We start from the raw sequence: 18,369 nt of genomic DNA, 5'->3' as shown, positions 1-18,369 counted from the left end.
ACGGGTCACAGCCTAAGTAGGAGGGAGAATTGGTTTTCAGTCCATTTTGAAAATGTTTGATTTTTGAATCCCCATTTTGCAGATGAAGGAACTGAGACACTGAAGTGAAGTGACTTTCCCAAGGTCACACAGCAGATAGGAGATGGAGCCAGGGTTGGAAACCCAGGTGCTCTGACTGTCAGGCCTCTGCTCTAGGGCACCAGGGCTAAGGCCAACTTGTACTTCCCAAGCGCTTAGTACAGTGCTCTGCACACAGTAAGCGCTCAATAAATACGACTGAATGAAAGGCCAGGGAGGGGGCTAGGGCTCAAGTTCCCGTTCCCTTCCCCGACTGCCTGCCCCAGTTTGATTATAGAGGAAGGGGTTGGATTCTGGAATTGTGGTGGAGGAAGAAGTGGGAGAATATGAGGATTTGAGGATAATGGGCAGGTGGCCCATTTGAGAGCCACATTACAGGTGGTGATAGTGGCAACTGTTGTGAGAAAGTAAGGTGGCGGAGAGGATTTGTGGGCAAAGATGAGCTCAGTTTGGGACATATAATAATAATGGCATTTATTAAGCGCTTACTAGGTGCAAAGCACTGTTCTAAGCGCTGGGGAGGTTACAAGGTGATCAGGTTGTCCCACAGTCTTAATCCCAATTTGACAGGTGAGGGAACTGAGGCCTGGAGAAGTGAGGTGACTTGCTCAAAGTCACCCAGCTGACAAGTGGCGGAGCCGGGATTTGAACCCATGACCTCTGACTCCAAAGCCCGGGCTCTTTCCATTGAGCCACGACATCTCCAATCCGAGGAGCAGTATGGCCTGTTGAATCAGGAGGCCTGGGTTCTGATCCTGGCTCTCACTTGCCTCATTCAGCTGTATTTATCGAGTGCTTACTGTGTGCAGAGCGCTGTACTGAGCACTTGGGGGAGAGTAGTACAACAATCAACACATTTCCCTGCCCACAACAAGCTCACATAGGACCTTGGGCAAGTCACTTTACTTCTCTGGGCCTCTGTTCCCTCATCTGTAAAAGGGGGATTGAGACTGAGCCCCACAGGGGGCACATATATATATATATATATACATACATATATATATATATATATACATACATATATATATATACATACATATATATATATACATACATATATACATTATATGTATATATGTTTGTACATATTTATTACTCTATTTTACTTGTACATATCTATTCTATTTTGTTAGTATGTTTGGTTTTGTTCTCTGTCTCCCCCTTTTAGACTGTGAGCCCACTGTTGGGTAGGGACCGTCTCTATATGTTGCCAACTTGTACTTCCCAAGCACTTAGGCCAGTGCTCTGCACACAGTAAGCGCTCAATAAATACGATTGATTGATTGATTGATTGATTGAGCTTCCCGTAGGGAAGCTACGGGTACGTTATGAGAAGAAGCATGGTGTAGTGACTAGAGCAAGGGCCTGTAAGTTAGAAGGTTAGTACAGTGCTAAGCGCTTTGTCCAGTGCTCTGCACACAGTAAGCGCTCAATAAATACGATTTAATGAAAGGTTCTAATCCTGGCTCCACCACTTGCCTGCTGTGTGACCTCGGGCAAGTCACTTCACTTCTCCGGGCCTCAGTTCCCCCATCTGTAAGATGGGGATTGGGACCGTGTCTGACACGATCCGCTTGTATCCACCCAGCGCACACAGTGCTTAACAAATGCCATAACATTTTAAAAAATGAAAAATGATGAGTTTTGTGAGCCTGTTTCCTATTTAAGATTGCGTACCTGTTAAGTAGTCTTCCCCTTAACCCTGTGAGAGCTAGGAATTGTGTCCGATCTGCCGACTGGATCCATGGAGTGTCAGAGGTGGGATGTGCATGGCGGGCCTCAGTGGATCTCTTCCGCCCTGTTTGCTTGCTGATTCCACGAGGCTGTGAGCTCATCAAGGGGGAAAACCCTACGTATATATATATATATATATATATATATATATATATATATATATATATATATATATATATATTTATATCAACATCCCTGTGTATGTATATATTTATATCACCGTCTCCCCCTCTAGACTGTAAGATCTCTAACAGTCGCCCATTCCTCTCCACATCAAGAAGAAACTCCCGCCCACCGACCACCGGTCTGTTATTTCCCTCCTTCCCCCTCACCTCTTCCCCTAGTCATTCATTCAATCGTATTTATTTACTCAGTCGTATTTATTGAGCGCTTACTGTGTGCACAGCACTGTACTAAGCACTTGGGAAGTCCCTAGCTCACACACTTGGCCCCCCCACAACTCCTCACTGGCCTTCGTTCTCATCTCTCTCACCGCCGGCCTCTCGCTCACATCCTTCCCTCCTCGCTTCATTCACGCATTCATTTATTCAATAGACTAATGAGCGTTTACTGTGTGCAAAACGCTGTACTAAGCGCTTGGGAGAGGACAACAGACACATTCCTGCCCACAGAGAACTTCATATCACTGCTCTCTCCATTTTCTGCCCCCTTCTGAAACTGCACTTCTCCTGGAGGCCTTCCCTGATTCATTCATGCATTCAATCGTAGTTATTGAGCACTTACTGTGTGCAGAGCACTGCACTAAGCGCTTGGAAAGTACAATTTGGGAACAGATAGAGACGGTCCCTACCCAACAACGGGCTCAATTAATCAATCAATCGTATTGATTGAGCGCTTACTGTGTGCAGAGCACTGGACTAAGCGCTTGGAAAGTACAATTCGGCAACAGATAGAGACGGTCCCTACCCAACAACGGGCTCGCAGTCTAGAAGGGGGAGACGGACAACAAAACTCCATTTCCCTCACTACTGCTACTTCATTATCACCTGAGCCCCTCTTCCCGACTCCTCAGAGCACATCTTTACTCATATTTTCTACTCTTTTGCTTCCCCCTTCCTATAGCGGATCTCAGTTATCTCCCATTGCAAGCACTTTAAGGGCAAGGAACATGCCTACATGTCTGTCTCCTGCTCTAGACTGTAAGCTCACTGAGGGCAGGGAGTGGGTCTGTTTATTCTTGTATTGTATGCTCCCAAGTGCTTAGTACAGTTCTCTGCACACAGTAAACACTCAATAAATACAGTTGACTGGCAGAGTGATGTGCGCGTCTCACTCATTCATTCATTCATTCATTCATTCATTCGTATCTCCCATTGCAAGCACTTTAAGGGCAAGCAACATGTCCACAAACACCATTTTGTTCTCCCAAGTGCTGAGTACAGTACAGTATGTGCAGAAATGCCTAATAAATTACTACCGCTTGATTGCTTGTTGATAATGATGAGGAGGTTTGGCAGGAACTCATCTCCGATAGCCATCCGCCTTTGCATCACACAAAAACTCCTCCCAATCTATTTTAAAGCAGTCAATCACCTATCCTATTTATTTATTTATTTTACTTGTACCTATCTATTCTATATATTATATTTTGTTAGTTTGGTTTTGTTCTCTGTCTCCCCCTTCTAGACTGTGAGCCTGCTGTTGGGTAGGGACTGTCTCTATATGTTGCCAGCTTGTACTTCCCAAGCGCTCTGCACACAGTAAGCGCTCAATAAATACGATTGATTGATTGATTGATTGCCCCCCTCCTACCTCACTACTCTCCTACCACAACCCAGCCCGCACACTTCACCACCTCCAATGCCAACCGGCTCACTGTATTTCCATCTTGCTGCCCACCTTCCAACCACATCCTTCCCAAGCGCTTAGTCCAGTGCTCTGCACACAGTAAGCGCTCAATAAATACAATTGATTGATTGATTGATTGCTCCCCCTCGCCTGAAACATCCTTCCTCCTCATATCCGACAGAAAATGACGCTCCCCACCTTCAAAGCCTTATCTCCCAGCGGCCTTCCCTGATTAAACCCTCCCTTCCTCTTCTCCCACCCCTCTCTGCAGCGCCTTTATTCATCCCCCTTCCCAGTCCCACAGCACTTTCGTATTTATCTGTAATTTGCCTATATTAATGTCTGTCTCCCGCTCTAGACTGTAAGCTCACTGAGGGTCTGTTTATTGTTGTATTGTATGCTCCCAAGTGCTTAGTACAGTTCTCTGCACACAGTAAGCACTCAATAAATACAGTTGACTGGCAGAGTGATGTGGGTGTCTCACATTCATTCATTCATTCGTATTTATTGAGCGCTTACTGTGTGCAGAGCACTGGACTAAGCGCTTGGGAAGTACAAGTCGGCAACATCTAGAGACGGTCCCTACCCAACAGCGGGCTCACAGTCTAGAAGGGGGAGACGGACAACAAAACAAAACATATTAACAAAATAAAATAAATAGAATAGTAAATATGTACAAGTAAAATAAACACCATTCATTCATTCAATCGTATTTATTGAGCGCTTACTGTGTGCAGAGCACTGGACTAAGCGCTTGGGAAGTACAAGTCAGCAACATCTAGAGATGGTCCCTACCCAACAGCGGGCTCACAATCTAGACGGGGGAGACAGACAACAAAACAAAACATATTAACAAAATAAAATAAATAGAATAGTAAATATGTACAAGTAAAATAAATATCATTCATTCAATCGTATTTATTGAGCGCTTACTGTGTGCAGAGCACTGGACTAAGCGCTTGGGAAGGACAAGTCAGCAACATATAGAGACGGTCCCTACCCAACAGCGGGCTCACAGTCTAGAAGGAGGAGACAGAACAAAACATATTAACAAAATAAAATAAATAGAATAGTAAATATGTACAAGTAAACTAAATACCATTCATTCATTCATTCATTCAATCGTATTTATTGAGCGCTTACTGTGTGCAGAGCACTGGACTAAGCGCTTGGGAAGTACAAGTCGGCAACATATAGAGACGGTCCCTACCCAACAGCGGGCTCACAGTCTAGAAGGAGGAGACAGAACAAAACATATTAACAAAATAAAATAAATAGAATAGTAAATATGTACAAGTAAACTAAATACCATTCATTCATTCAATCGTATTTATTGAGCGCTTACTGTGTGCAGAGCACTGGACTAAGCGCTTGGGAAGTACAAGTCGGCAACATATAGAGACAGTCACCCGTTAATTGCTGAGGCAGGGCACATGAAGAAATACCATTCCAAGCCTGCTTTCTTATCCCTGCCCCCCTGCCTCACAATATATACCCTTGGTCACAACCAATCAATCAATCGTATTTATTGAGCGCTTACTGTGTGCAGAGCACTGTACTAAGCGCTTGGGAAGTCCAAGTTGGCAACATACAGAGACAGTCCCTACCCAACAGTGGGCTCCCAGTCTAAAAGGGGGAGACAGAGAACAAAACCAAACATCCTAACAAAATAAAATAAATAGAATAGATATGTACAAGTAAAATAAATAGAGTAATAAATATGTACAAACATATATACATATAACCAGACCAGGAGAGAGTGTGGATGGCTCACTGCAAGTCATCTTGACTGTAGCTCCCCCTCTAAACTGTAACCTCTTTGTCTAGATTAATAATAATAGTAATATGGTATTTGTTAAGCGCTTACTATGTGCGAAGCACTGTTCTAGGTGCTGGGGTAGAAACAAGGTAATCAGGTTGTCCCAAATGGGGTTCACGGTCTTCATCCCCATTTTACAGATGAGTGAACTGAAGCACAGAGAAGTGAAGTAACTTGCCCAAAGTCACACAGCTGACAAGTGGTGGAGGCAAGATTAGAACCCATGACCTCTCCAAAGCCCGGGCTCTTTCCAGAAGCAGCATGGCTCAGTGGAAAGAGCCCGGGCTTTGGAGTCAGAGGTCATGGGTTCAAGTGCCAGCTCCATTGATTGTCAGCTGTGTGACTTTGGGCAAGTCACTTCACTTCTCTGGGCCTCACTTACCTCATCTGTAAAATGGGGATTAAGATTGTGAGCCCCCCGTGGGACAACCTGATCACCTTGTATCCCCCCAGTGCTTAGAAGAGTGCTTTGCACATAGTAAGTGCTTAATAAATGCCATCATCATCATTATTATTATTATTGCCCCAGCACTTAGAACAGTGCTTGGCACATAGTAAGCACTTAACAAATGCCATTATTATTTATTATTACTATTACTTTTCTGTGACTCGGTTACCTCATCTGTAAAATTCATTCAATCGTATTGAGCGCTTACTGTGTGCAGAGCACTGTACTAAGCGCTTGGGAAGTACAAGTTGGCAACATATAGAGACGGTCCCTACCCAACATTGGGTTCAAAATGGGGATTAATATTGTGAGCCCCAAATGAGACTGTGTCCAGCCCCATTTGCTTGTACCCAGCGCTTAGAACAGTGCTTTGCACATAGTAAGCGCTTAATAATGCCATTATTATTATTATTATCCACCCCAGCGCTTAGTACAGTGCCTGACACATAGTAAGCGTTTAACAAATACCACTATTTATTGTCATTATTATCAGAAGAAGCAGCGTGGCTCAGTGGAAGGAGCCCGGGCTTTGGAGTCAGAGGTCATGGGTTCGAATCCTGGCTCCACCACAAGTCTGCTGTGTGACCTTGGGCAAGTCACTTAACTTCTCTGAGCCTCAGTTACCTCATCTGTAAAAACGGGGATCAAGACTGTGAGCCCCACGTGGGACAGCTTGATCACATTGTATCCCGCCCCAGCGCTTAGAACAGTGCTTTGCACATAGTAAGCTTTTAACAAATCCCATTATTATTATTATTACTGTTAATAATAATTATCATTATTATTATTATTATTACCTCCACATACTCGGAGAACTGCAGGGAGGCTCCGGGGTCGAGGCCGCAGGGTTGAGCAGGGCCTGTCGCGCCCCCTGCTGGTCGACTCGAGGGTAACTGCAAGCTGGAAGGCGCATGCGCGTGTTCAGGTCCTGGCCGCCACATTGGAGAAGGGCGGGATGGCCGCTGGCGCCATCTTTGAATAGGGCAGGGCGGTTCCCCCCGCGCCATCTTGGTGAAGGATAAGGACGCCATCTTGGGGAAGGGCAGAGCGGCTGCCGCTGTCTCAACCCACCAGGGGGCGATCGAGAGCCTCGGCCCGTCTCGAAATGGAAACCTGCAACCGCTCCCTCCCAAGCGCTTAGTACAGTGCTCTGCACACAGTAAGCGCTCAATAAATAGGAAGGAAGGAAGCCAATTCTTGCAGCAGCTGCAGCCTAGGATCTCCCTTTCCCTGACGTCCCCGGGCATGGGCTCAGCAAAATAGTCTTAGTAAGCGCTTAGTACAGTGCTCTGCACACAGAAAGTGCTCAATAAATAGGAAGGAAGGAATGGAAGGAAGCCAATTCTTTCAGCAGCTGCAGCCTGGAATCTCCCTTTCCCTGACGTCCCCGGGCATGGGCTCAGCAAAATAGTCTTAGTAAGTGCTTAGTACAGTGCTCTGCACACAGAAAGTGCTCAATAAATAGTAAGGAAGGAATGGAAGGAAGGAAGCCAATTCTTGCAGCAGCTGCTGCCTGGGATCTCCCTTTCCCTGACGTCCCCGGGCATGGGCCCAGCAAAATAGTCGTAGTAAGCGCTTAGTACAGTGCTCTGCACACAGTAAGTGCTCAATACATAGGAAGGCAGGAAAGGAAGGAAGCCAATTCTTGCAGCAGCTGCAGCCTGGGATCTCCCTTTTCCTGACGTCCCCTGGCATGGGCTCTGCAAAATAGTCTTAGTAAGCACTTAGTACAGTGCTCTGCACACAGTAAGCGCTCAATAAATAGGAAGGAAGGAATGGAAGGAAGGAAGCCAATTCTTTCAGCAGCTGCAGCCTGGGATCTCCCTTTCCCTGACGTCCCCGGGCATGGGCTCAGCAAAATAGTCTCTTAGTAAGCGCTTAGTACAGTGATCTGCACACAGTAAGCGCTCAATAGATAGGAAGGAAGGAAAGGAAGGAAGCCAAGTCTTGCAGCAGCTGCCGCCTGGGATCTCCCTTTCCCTGACGTCCCCGGGCATGGGCTCAGCAAAATAGTCTTAGGAAGCGTTTAGTACAGTGCTCTGCACACAGTAAGTGCTAAATAAATAGGAAGGAAGGGAAGGAAGCCAATTCTTGCAGCAGCTGCCGCCTGGGATCTCCCTTTCCCTGACGTCCCCGGGCATGGGCTCTGCAAAATAGTCTTAGGAAGCGCTTAGTACAGTGCTCTGCACACAGTAATAATAATAATAATAATGATGGCATTTATAAAGCGCTTACTATGTGCAAAGCACTGTTCTAAGCGCTCAATAAATAGGAAGGAAGGAATGGAAGGAAGCAAGCCAATTCTTGCAGCAGCTGCAGCCTGGGATCTCCCTTTCCCTGACGTCCCCGGGCATGGGCTCTGCAAAATAGTCTCTTAGTAAGCGCTTAGTACAGTGCTCTGCACACAGTAAGCGTTCAATAAATACAATTGCATGAATGAAAATAGTCGACACCTTTTAAAGCCAGGGGAGGGGATCGCCCCCTTTCAAGACTGAGAGCCCGTTGTTGGGTAGGGACCGTCTCTAACTTCCCAAGCACTTAGTACAGTGCTCTGCACATAGTAAGCGCTCAATACGATTGAATGAGTGAATGAATGAGTTTGGGGGTTTTTTTTAATGGTATTTGTAAAGCACTTACTATGTGCTAGTCACTGTACTAAGCGCTGGGGTAATAATAATAATAATAATAATAATGGTATTTGTTAAGCGCTTACTATGTGCCGAGCACTGTTCTAAGCGCTGGGGGGGATACAAGGTGATCAGGTTGTCCCACGAGGGACTCACAGTTTTAATCAGCAGAAGCAGCGTGGCTCAGTGGAAAGAGCCCGGGCTTTGGAGTCAGAGGTCATGGGTTCAAATCCCGCCTCTGCCACTTGTCAGCTGTGTGACTTTGGGCAAGTCACTTCGCTTCTCTGGGCCTCGGTTCCCTCATCTTTAAAATGGGGGTGAAGACCGTGAACCCCCTGTGGGACAACCTGATCACCTTGTAACCTCCCCAGCGCTTAGAACAGTGCTTTGCACATAGGAAGCGCTTTACAAATATCATTAAAAAAACACCCCCAAACTCATTAATTCATTCATTCAATCGTATTGAGCACTTACTATGTGCAGAGCACTGGACTGAGTGCTTGGGAAGTTAGAGAAGGCTTAATAAATGCCATTATTATTATTATTATTATTATTATTAATCCCCATTTTACAGATGAGGTAATAGGCTCAGAGAAGTTGTGATCTGCTCAAAGTCTTAATAAATGCTATTATTATTATTATTATTATTATTATTAATCCCCATTTTACAGATGAGGTAATAGGCTCAGAGAAGTTGTGATCTGCTCAAAGTCTTAATAAATGCCATTATTATTATTATTATTATTATTATTATTATTATTAATCCCCATTTTACAGATGAGGTAATAGGCTCAGAGAAGTTAAGTGATCTGCTCAAAGTCTTAATTAATGCCATTATTATTATTATTATTATTATTAATCCCCATTTTACAGATGAGGTAATAGGCTCAGAGAAGTTAAGTGATCTGCTCAAAGTCTTAATTAATGCCATTATTATTATTATTATTATTATTAATCCCCATTTTACAGATGAGGTAATAGGCTCAGAGAAGTTAAGTGATCTGCTCAAAGTCTTAATTAATGCCATTATTATTATTATTATTATTATTAATCCCCATTTTACAGATGAGGTAATAGGCTCAGAGAAGTTAAGTGATCTGCTCCAAGTCTTAATTAATGCCATTATTATTATTATTATTATTATTAACCCCCATTTTACAGATGAGGTAATAGGCTCAGAGAAGTTAAGTGATCTGCTCAAAGTCTTAATAAATGCCATTATTATTATTATTAATCCCCATTTTACAGATGAGGTAATAAACTCAGAGAAGTTAAGTGATCTGCTCAAAGTCTTAATAAATGCCATTATTATTATTAATCCCCATTTTACAGATGAGGTAATAGGCTCAGAGAAGTTAAGTGATCTGCTCAAAGTCTTAATATATGCTATTATTATTATTATTAATAATAATCCCCATTTTACAGATGAGGTAATAGGCTCAGAGAAGTTAAGTGATCTGCTCAAAGTCTTAATAAATGCCATTATTATTATTAATCCCCATTTTACAGATGAGGTAATAGGCTCAGAGAAGTTAAGTGATCTGCTCAAAGTCTTAATATATGCTATTATTATTATTATTAATAATAATCCCCATTTTACAGATGAGGTAATAGGCTCAGAGAAGTTAAGTGATATGCTCAAAGTCTTAATAAATGCCATTATTTGCACTTAACAAGTACCATTATTATTAGTAGTAGTAGTAGTAGTAGTAGTATTCAGGCATCATCCCTGAAAGCCAGAGAGTGGGGAGCAGAAAGGCAGTATTTTGCTTGAGCTTGAATATATATGAGCAGAGTCAGGAGGCAGAAAAAAAAAATAATTATGGTATTTGTTAAGCGCTTACTATGTGCCAGACACCGTACTAGGGATGCAGTGTGGCTCAGTGAGAAGAGCCCGGGCTTGGGAGTCAGGGGTCATAGGTTCTAATCCCGGCTCTGCCGCTTGTCAGCTGTGTGACTTCGGGCAAGTCACTTCACTCCTCTGTGCCTTAGTTACCTCATCTGTAAAATGGGGATTAAAAGTGTGAGCCCCACGTGGGACAACCCGACTACCTTGTAGCCCCCAGTGCTTAGAACAGTGCTTGGCACATAGTAAGTGCTTAACAAATGCCATTATTATTAAGCGGCGTGGCTCAGTGGAAAGAGCACGGGCTTTGGAGTCAGAGGTCATGGGTTCAAATCCATGTCTGCTGCGTGACCTTGGGCAAGTCACTTAACTTCTCTGAGCCTCAGTTACCTCATCTGTAAAATGGGGATGAAGACTGTGAGCCCCACGTAGGACAACCTGATCACCTTGTAGCCTCCCCAGCGCGTAGAGCAGTGCTTTAGACTTTGAGCCCACTGTTGGGTAGGGACTGTCTATATATGTTGCCAAATTGTACTTTCCAAGCGCTTAGTACAGTGCTCTGCACACAGTAAGTGCTCAATAAATATGATTGATGATGTTGATGCTTTGCACATAGTAAGCACTTAATAAATGCCAACATTATTTTTATTATTCTCTCCTTCCCTTCCCCACAGCACCTGTATATATGTATATACATATTTATTACTCTATTCATTTTACTTGTACATATCTATTTATTTTATTTTGTTAGTATGTTTGGTTTTGTTCTCTATCTCCCCCTTTTAGACTGTGAGCCCACTGTTGGGTAGGGACTGTATATGTTGCCAACTTGTACTTCCCAAGCGCTTAGTACAGTGTTCTGCACACAGTAAGTGCTCAATAAATACGATTGATTGATTGATTAATAATAATAATAATAATAATGATGGCATTTATTAAGTGCTTACTATGTGCAAAGCACTGTTCTAAGCGCTGGGGAGGTTACAAGGTGATCAGGTTGTCCCACGGGGGGCTCACAGTCTTAATCCCCATTTTACAGATGAGGCCCAGAGAAGTGAAGTGACTTGCCCACAGTCACACAGCTGACAATTGGCGGAGCCGGGATTTGAACCTATGACCTCTGACTCCAAAGCCCGGGCTCTTTTCCACCGAACCACGCTGCTGAACAAATGCCATCGTTATTATTATTATTATTACTACTAAGCCCTGGGGTGGATATTAGTCAATAGAATTGGACCCAGTCCCTGTCCCACTTGGGGCTCACAGTCTCAACCCCCACTTGACAGATGCGGTAACTGAGGGCCAGAGAAGTGAAGTGACTTGCCCAAGAGCACACAGCTGGCAAGCGGCAGGGCTGGGATTCGAACCCACGACCTTCTGCCTCCCGGGGCCCAGGCTCTACCCGCTCCACCATGCTGCTTCCGATCAGAGGGCTCTCTGACCCATGCTGGCCAAGCCTCAAAGATTTCATCGCTTTTTGATCTCTCACGGGGAAATTGGAAGTACAAGCCAAGTTGGCTTTACGTCAGTGATGTGTGGTTGCCACAGCAACCCTTCTCCTGTGAAAGAAACCACAGGTTCAATAATAATAAGAATAATAATAATAATGGCATTTATTAAGCACTTACTATGTAACATTGCTCAGTGGAAAGAGCCTGGGCTTTGGAGTCAGAGGTCAGGGGTTCAAATCATCATCATCATCATCAATCGTATTTATTAAGCGCTTGGGAAGTACAAATTGTCAACATATAGAGACAGTCCCTACCCAACAGTGGGCTCACAGTCTAAAAGGGGGAGACAGAGAACAAAACCAAACATACTAACAAAATAAAATAAATAGAATAAATAGAATAGATATGTACAAATAAAATGAATAAATAGAGTAAAAAAATATGTACAAATCCCAGCTCCGCCGTCAGCTGTGTGACTTTCAAGGCCCTACCGAGAGCTCACCTCCTCCAGGAGGCCTTCCCAGACTGAGCCCCTTCCTTCCTCTCCCCCTCGTCCCCCTCTCCATCCCCCCCCATCTTACCTCCTTCCCTTCCCCACAGCACCTGTATATATGGATATATGTTTGTACATATTTGTTACTCTATTATTTTACTTGTACATATCTATTCTATTTATTTTATTTTGTTAGTATGTTTGGTTTTGTTCTCTGTCTCCCCCTTTTAGACTGTGAGCCCACTGTTGGGTAGGGACTGTCTCTATATGTTGCCAACTTGTACTTCCCAAGCGCTTAGTACAGTGCTCTGCACACAGTAAGCGCTCAATAAATACAATTGATGATGATGATGACTTTGGGCAAGTCACTTCTCTGGGCCTCAGTTCCCTCATCTTTAAAATGGGGGTGAAGACCATGAACCCCCTGTGGGACAACCTGATCACCTTGTAACCTCCCCAGCGCTTAGAACAGTGCTTTGTACATAGTAAGCCCTTAACAAATACCATCATTATTATTATGTGCAATGCACTGTTCTAAGCGCTGAATAATAGTAATGATGGTATTTAAGCGCTTACTATGTGCAAAGCACTGTTCTAAGCACTGAATAATAATGATGGGATTTGTTAAGCGCTTACTATGTGCAAAGCACTGTTCTAAGCTCTGGGGAGGATACAAGGCGATCAGGTTGCCCCACGTTGGGCTCACAGTCCTAATACCCATTTTACAGATGAGGTAACTGAGGCACAGAGAAGTGAAGTGGTAGAGCCGGGAATCGAACCCACAACCTCTGACTCCGAAGCCCGTGCTCTTTCCACTGAGCCACGTTATCCGGGGGCTTGGCAGCATCTCCATTCATTCATTCAATCGTATTTATTGAGCGCTTACTGTGTGCAGAGCACTACTTGGGAAGTACAAGTTGGCAACATATACATCTCTATATACATATATCACCTGTATATATGTATATATGTTTGTACATATTTATTACTTTATTTATTTTACTTGTACATATCTATTCTATTTATTTTATTTTGTTAGTACGTTTGGTTTTGTTCTCTGTCTCCCCCCTTTTAGACTGTGAGCCCACTGTTGGGTAGGGACTGTCTATATGTTGCCAACTTGTACTTCCCAAGCGCTTAGTACAGTGCTCTGCACACAGTAAGCGCTCAATAAATACGATTGATGATTGATGATCTCTAGAATCTGCCCTTTCCTCTCTATCCAAACTACCACCACGCGGATCCAAGCACTTATTCTATCCCGCCTCGACGACTGCATCAGCATTAATTTATTTTATTCATCTTTATTGATGTCTGTCTCCCTGGCATCTGGTATATGCCTACAGAGAAGCAGCGTGGTTCAGTGGAAAGAGCCCGGGCTTTGGAGTCAGAGGTCATGGGTTCGAATCCCAGCTCCTCCAATCGTCAGCTGTGTGACTTTGGGCAAGTCACTTCACTTCTCTGCGCCTCAGTTACCTCATCTGGAAAATGGGGATTAAAACTGTGAGCCCCCCGTGGGACAACATGATCACCTTGTAACCTCCCCAGTGCTTAGAACAGTGCTTTGCACATAGTTAGCATGTAATAAATGCTATTATTATTATTATTATTATTTTAAGGAAAGATGACAAAGGAGGGGAAAAAAAGGAGGGGAGATGGGAGGTAAGTTGGGGAATTTTCCAAGCACTTAGGACAGTGCTCTACAAACTGTAGATGCTTAATATTGTGTACATGTGTTTGTGTTCATTGAGAGATAAAGAGAGAGAGAGGAAGGGAAGGAAGGAGAGTGCTTAGTACAGTGCTCTGCACACAGTAAGCACTCAATAAATACGATTGATTGATTGATTGAGAGAAAACAAGATTCAGGCAGAGCTGTCCCACGACCATTACAATTTTCTTTATTATTACTACTAAATATTTGTTTTGTGCGTAGCACTAACTAAAGGCTGGAGTAGACAATACAATCAAGCCAAACCCCCTCTGTCCCACATGGGGCTCACAGTCTAAGTAGGATGGAGAACAGGGATTGAATCCCCAATTGACAGATGAGGAGACTGAGGCACAGGGAAGCCAAGTGACTTGCAGACAGGGGGCAAGTGCTGTGTTCTTGCTACACCACCTCAATAACGACTGCATTAAACACTTCCTACGCGCCTGGAGCTGTACTAAGCGCTGGGATAGACGCAAAATCATCCGCTCGGACAAGGTCCCTGTCCCCCACGGCGCTCACAGCCCTCGATCCAATCTTAGCAGCGGATGCTAAGCAGCGCCCTGCGCCCAAACAGCAGCAGCCACGGTGTTTCAAGATAGTTGGGTGGAGGGGTGGTGCGGGGAGAAGGGAGGGGAAATCGAGGAAAGAAGCAGCGAAACAGGAAGAAACAGGAAGACCAAGAAGCCGCCGGGCCAGGATTTGGCATGTGTTCTTTTTATTCCAATTAAAAGTACATCAGAAACAGCACACAGGGCCGGCAGCGACCCAATCCAATGCACCGTTCACGTAGGTGACCGAAACTAAACTTCCACTCTACACTCAAGCATTCACTCGTCTGCCATTTTAAATAGGTTTCCAATAAGAAGAAGAATAAAAATATACACCCCCGGAATACAAAAAAGTTTCAATTTAAACAGTTTTCATTAAAGGCTTTATACAAATTGATAAAAGGGTGTACAATCTCCTAAAATTTTAGGTACATTTTAAGTGAGCCTTTTTTTTTTTTACTCGGTAAAAGGATCCACGTTCCTGTCTGTGAACAGAATGATGGCCAAAATCGCAAAACAAAAGAGAGATTCCTTTTAAATTTACAATTTGTACATTTGTTCTGAATTGATTCTTGTGCTGAGAGAGGGAGAAAGAGAGAGAGAGAGAGAGAGAGACAGGACACTCACCCTGCCACCCCACTACGAGATTACACACCAAAAAGTTTAGGAGCTTACTTTCTCTCTCCAAGAAACGGGGAGAAAACAAAAATCCACACGCTTGTACCCCCAAAATGGTCCCAATGGACAAGAAGCCCAATGCCGAAGTCAATCTTTAGGGAAAAGAACTTCCCAGATCAAGGGGTAACTTCAGAGTTCAGGTCTTTAGGGACCACTTTGCCGGACCACCACACAGAGCGGATTTCTTCCCAACAGTGTTTAGTGAGTTACGCGTCAAGAAAGACAGAATCATCCATATTTTAACAGGTCAATCCGACGCTTGAATTTTTTGGGCCGCTTCATGATTTCTTCCCCACTTTCCTGCGCCCAACTTCAATACGGATCAAAACCCCTTTTTCTCACCAAATGTGTGGAAAGTGTCATTCACTAAAGTCATCCACCTACCCAAACAAGGAGCAACTGCAAATCCAATTCCCATTGTGCCTCTAAGAGACTAAAGATTGTTATTGATGGATTTCTACATAGGGTAATTAACAGCCTTGCCCCTTCTCCCCCATCTTATTGCTCAACTTACTCCATCGAGAATCTGGTTTACAAGTTTGGTACTTAGAGGCTAGCAAGAAGACGTCCGAGTCAGTGCACGGATAAGAGTTCAGAATGGGTTAGGGGATGGAGAGTTGGGACGTGGAGGGAAAAAGAAGTTAGTCAGGTCAGGACAGGGGGTCAAAGAGGGCAGCCACCACACAAAATCCTCCCAAGTAGTCTCTCTGTTACCGCTGGAGTCGGCAAACTGGGCTGGATAGACCGGCAGTCAGCCCAAGGATGACGTTTCTTATGTTTTTCTATCAGATTTAATAGGCAGGCATTCAGGGGAACAGAACTGAGGACCGAGATACTCCTCTTGGAAAATCATTCTGATCATCTGGGAAGTTTCCAACTTTAAAATTCCAAGCATCGACCAGATCCCTAGAGACAGTTATCCCACATTTGTTTAATATGGATGACTGGGTTCTACACACGCACACACACCCCCCTCCCTTACCCCCCTGCCCCAACCGCCGCACAATTGTGAGCTGTTTAACAGAGTGAGCAAAGCACTACGGATTAAAAAAAACTGAGGTGAAATTGCACCAGGGAAACCCTCCGTATATCTGAAGATGATCTTCACTGGAAATAGAGCCCGATCGGAGAATTTAGCTCCCCAGGCAGCCCATTATCTATAGAGAAGTGAACGTGACCACAGAATTCTGCTCCCTAGGCGGCACGTTATCCAATGATCCACTCTGATAAATAAAACAAAATGGAGAAGCGAACATGATGATCGAATTTGGCTCCCTAGACAGCCCATTATCCACTGATGCACTGATAAATAGAACAAAAACCAAATCGGGAAGGCCAGCACCACCTTTGCCACTGCATTCCATCTGCCAAAGAGGCAACAAGCCAGGAGGCCTACAGAGCCGTCCAACCAACCGCCTAAACACGCTTCAGACATATCTGACTTCCCGTTCAATCGCATGCTCCTTAAAGACAGGGAACACGCCTTATTTTCCCTATGTTCCCCAAGCGCCTTTTAAGACACTCTGAACCCAGTACGTATTTGATAAATACTGATGACAGTGGACAGTTAATTGCTTCACCTGCAAGCTACACTTACCACGATGGTAGGAAGGGATTCCATCCCAAGGGATGCGGGAACGCTGCCAATCGATCGGCACTGAAGCCACACTTCCCCGCTGGTAGAATGGGAATACAGAAGGAATGGGGCAGGATACCCAGACGGCTACTGAATGGTAAGCTGGAATACGGAGCTAGAAAGCGAGAGAGAGGAAGATGCGAGGGGGAGATGAGAAGCAATGATGAGATGCGGCGGAGCCTCAGAGGCGCGAGTGGCTGCTTTTGAGGGGAGACTTAAGATTGCTGAAAACGACGAAGCCGAACAAACTGGGCCCGGCGCTGGACGTGTAAATTCATCAGAAGTACGTCGGACAAGGAGACAGTCTGTAAGCAGAGTACGGGGTGGGGGGGAAAATAAGCGTTCGCGCAGTAGCCTTTTCCACCTCCTCGTATAATTTTCTTTTTTATACCATCGACGGCAATGATTTCAAAGGCAATTACATAATTAGCAATCCAGCCACTGTGCACAGATTCAAAACTGTTCTTTCGATCGGCACTTAGAAGCACATGATTCCGTTCAGTTAAAAATGACCACGGCTCTAGGGGCCGAGAGGAGGAAAGGCTTAGGGAATGGGCATTAAGAAATGAACTCGAGAAGCTGCAAATCATTTTAGCTACAGGAAAAGAAGAACCCATTCATCTTGAGTTTTTGCTCTAAGCTTAATAATAATAACAATAATAATAATAATAATCCATCGGCTGTATATTTGACCCTCTTTGCTGACCAAGAATGCTTAGAAAGCTATGTCCCAGTGAAGTGAGAAGTCATTTATTACTTTTTAGATGTTAATTCAGAGTCCGCTTTTTGGCAAGTCTTTAATTGTTTTCCCCATCTTAAGGCTAAACTAAGAAATCTGAAAAGCTTGTGTAAACATGTTCTCTTGCTACCTCCCTGCATTAGTTGCACAATTTAAAAACCCAACCGTGATTTCAAATGAGGTAATTTCTGTGGATTCACAACAGAGTCCTTTTTGTGACCAGCTGAGAGTTGTGCCAATCTGAACGTCAGACCAATTGTAGAGGGAGATGCACCCCCACCCTGGGAGGGCGAAAACCAAATCCGGCAGCTGCTTTTCAGTTGGCTATTTTCTCAATCTCATCCAAATCATCTGTATCCAGTCTGTCTATCTTCTTATCTGGGGAGAAATCAGATCAGTGAATGAAAATTAAGGCTGGCTGTTTCTAGCAGAACCTGAGAGACTTTATACAAGTCACCTGGGAAGAAGAGCCTACTTTTTAAGCTACTGATATGGGAATGTGACAGCTCTGCACATGGGCACACACAAACACACACCTCACTGCCCCCCCTCCGGACTTTCCCTCTCTCTCCCCACCTATCTTGAGAGAGCACAAAGCAATTCAACAGCCATGAGCAATGTGTGTGAATGATGCTATTGTTTCCCAGGAATTTTCTTTAAAGGGCTAAACATTCTTTCCAAGTCAGCTCTAGGCCAACTTTAAACCACCTCAACTTCACATTAGCCTGGAGATGGATTAAGTCACCTGGGGC

At 44.3% G+C, this 18,369-nt stretch overlaps 1 protein-coding gene across 1 annotated transcript in view; it reads right to left on the bottom strand.

The window, feature by feature from the left end:
• Positions 1-14,709: 14,709 nt before the first annotated feature.
• Positions 14,710-18,369, bottom strand: part of LOC119928145 (ATP-dependent RNA helicase DDX19B) — a 56,510-nt gene continuing 52,850 nt past the window's right edge. Inside the window, exon 12 of the mRNA XM_038746127.1 lies at positions 14,710-17,995. Coding sequence (XP_038602055.1) covers positions 17,934-17,995 — 62 coding nt within the window. The 3' untranslated portion in view covers positions 14,710-17,933. The remainder of the gene's footprint in view (positions 17,996-18,369) is intronic.

Source organism: Tachyglossus aculeatus, chromosome 5, assembly GCF_015852505.1.
Source record: "Tachyglossus aculeatus isolate mTacAcu1 chromosome 5, mTacAcu1.pri, whole genome shotgun sequence".
Classification (NCBI taxonomy): Eukaryota; Metazoa; Chordata; class Mammalia; order Monotremata; family Tachyglossidae; genus Tachyglossus; species Tachyglossus aculeatus.
The sequence above is the reverse complement of the archived record's forward strand: the minus strand, read 5'-3'. Positions and strand labels throughout refer to the sequence as shown.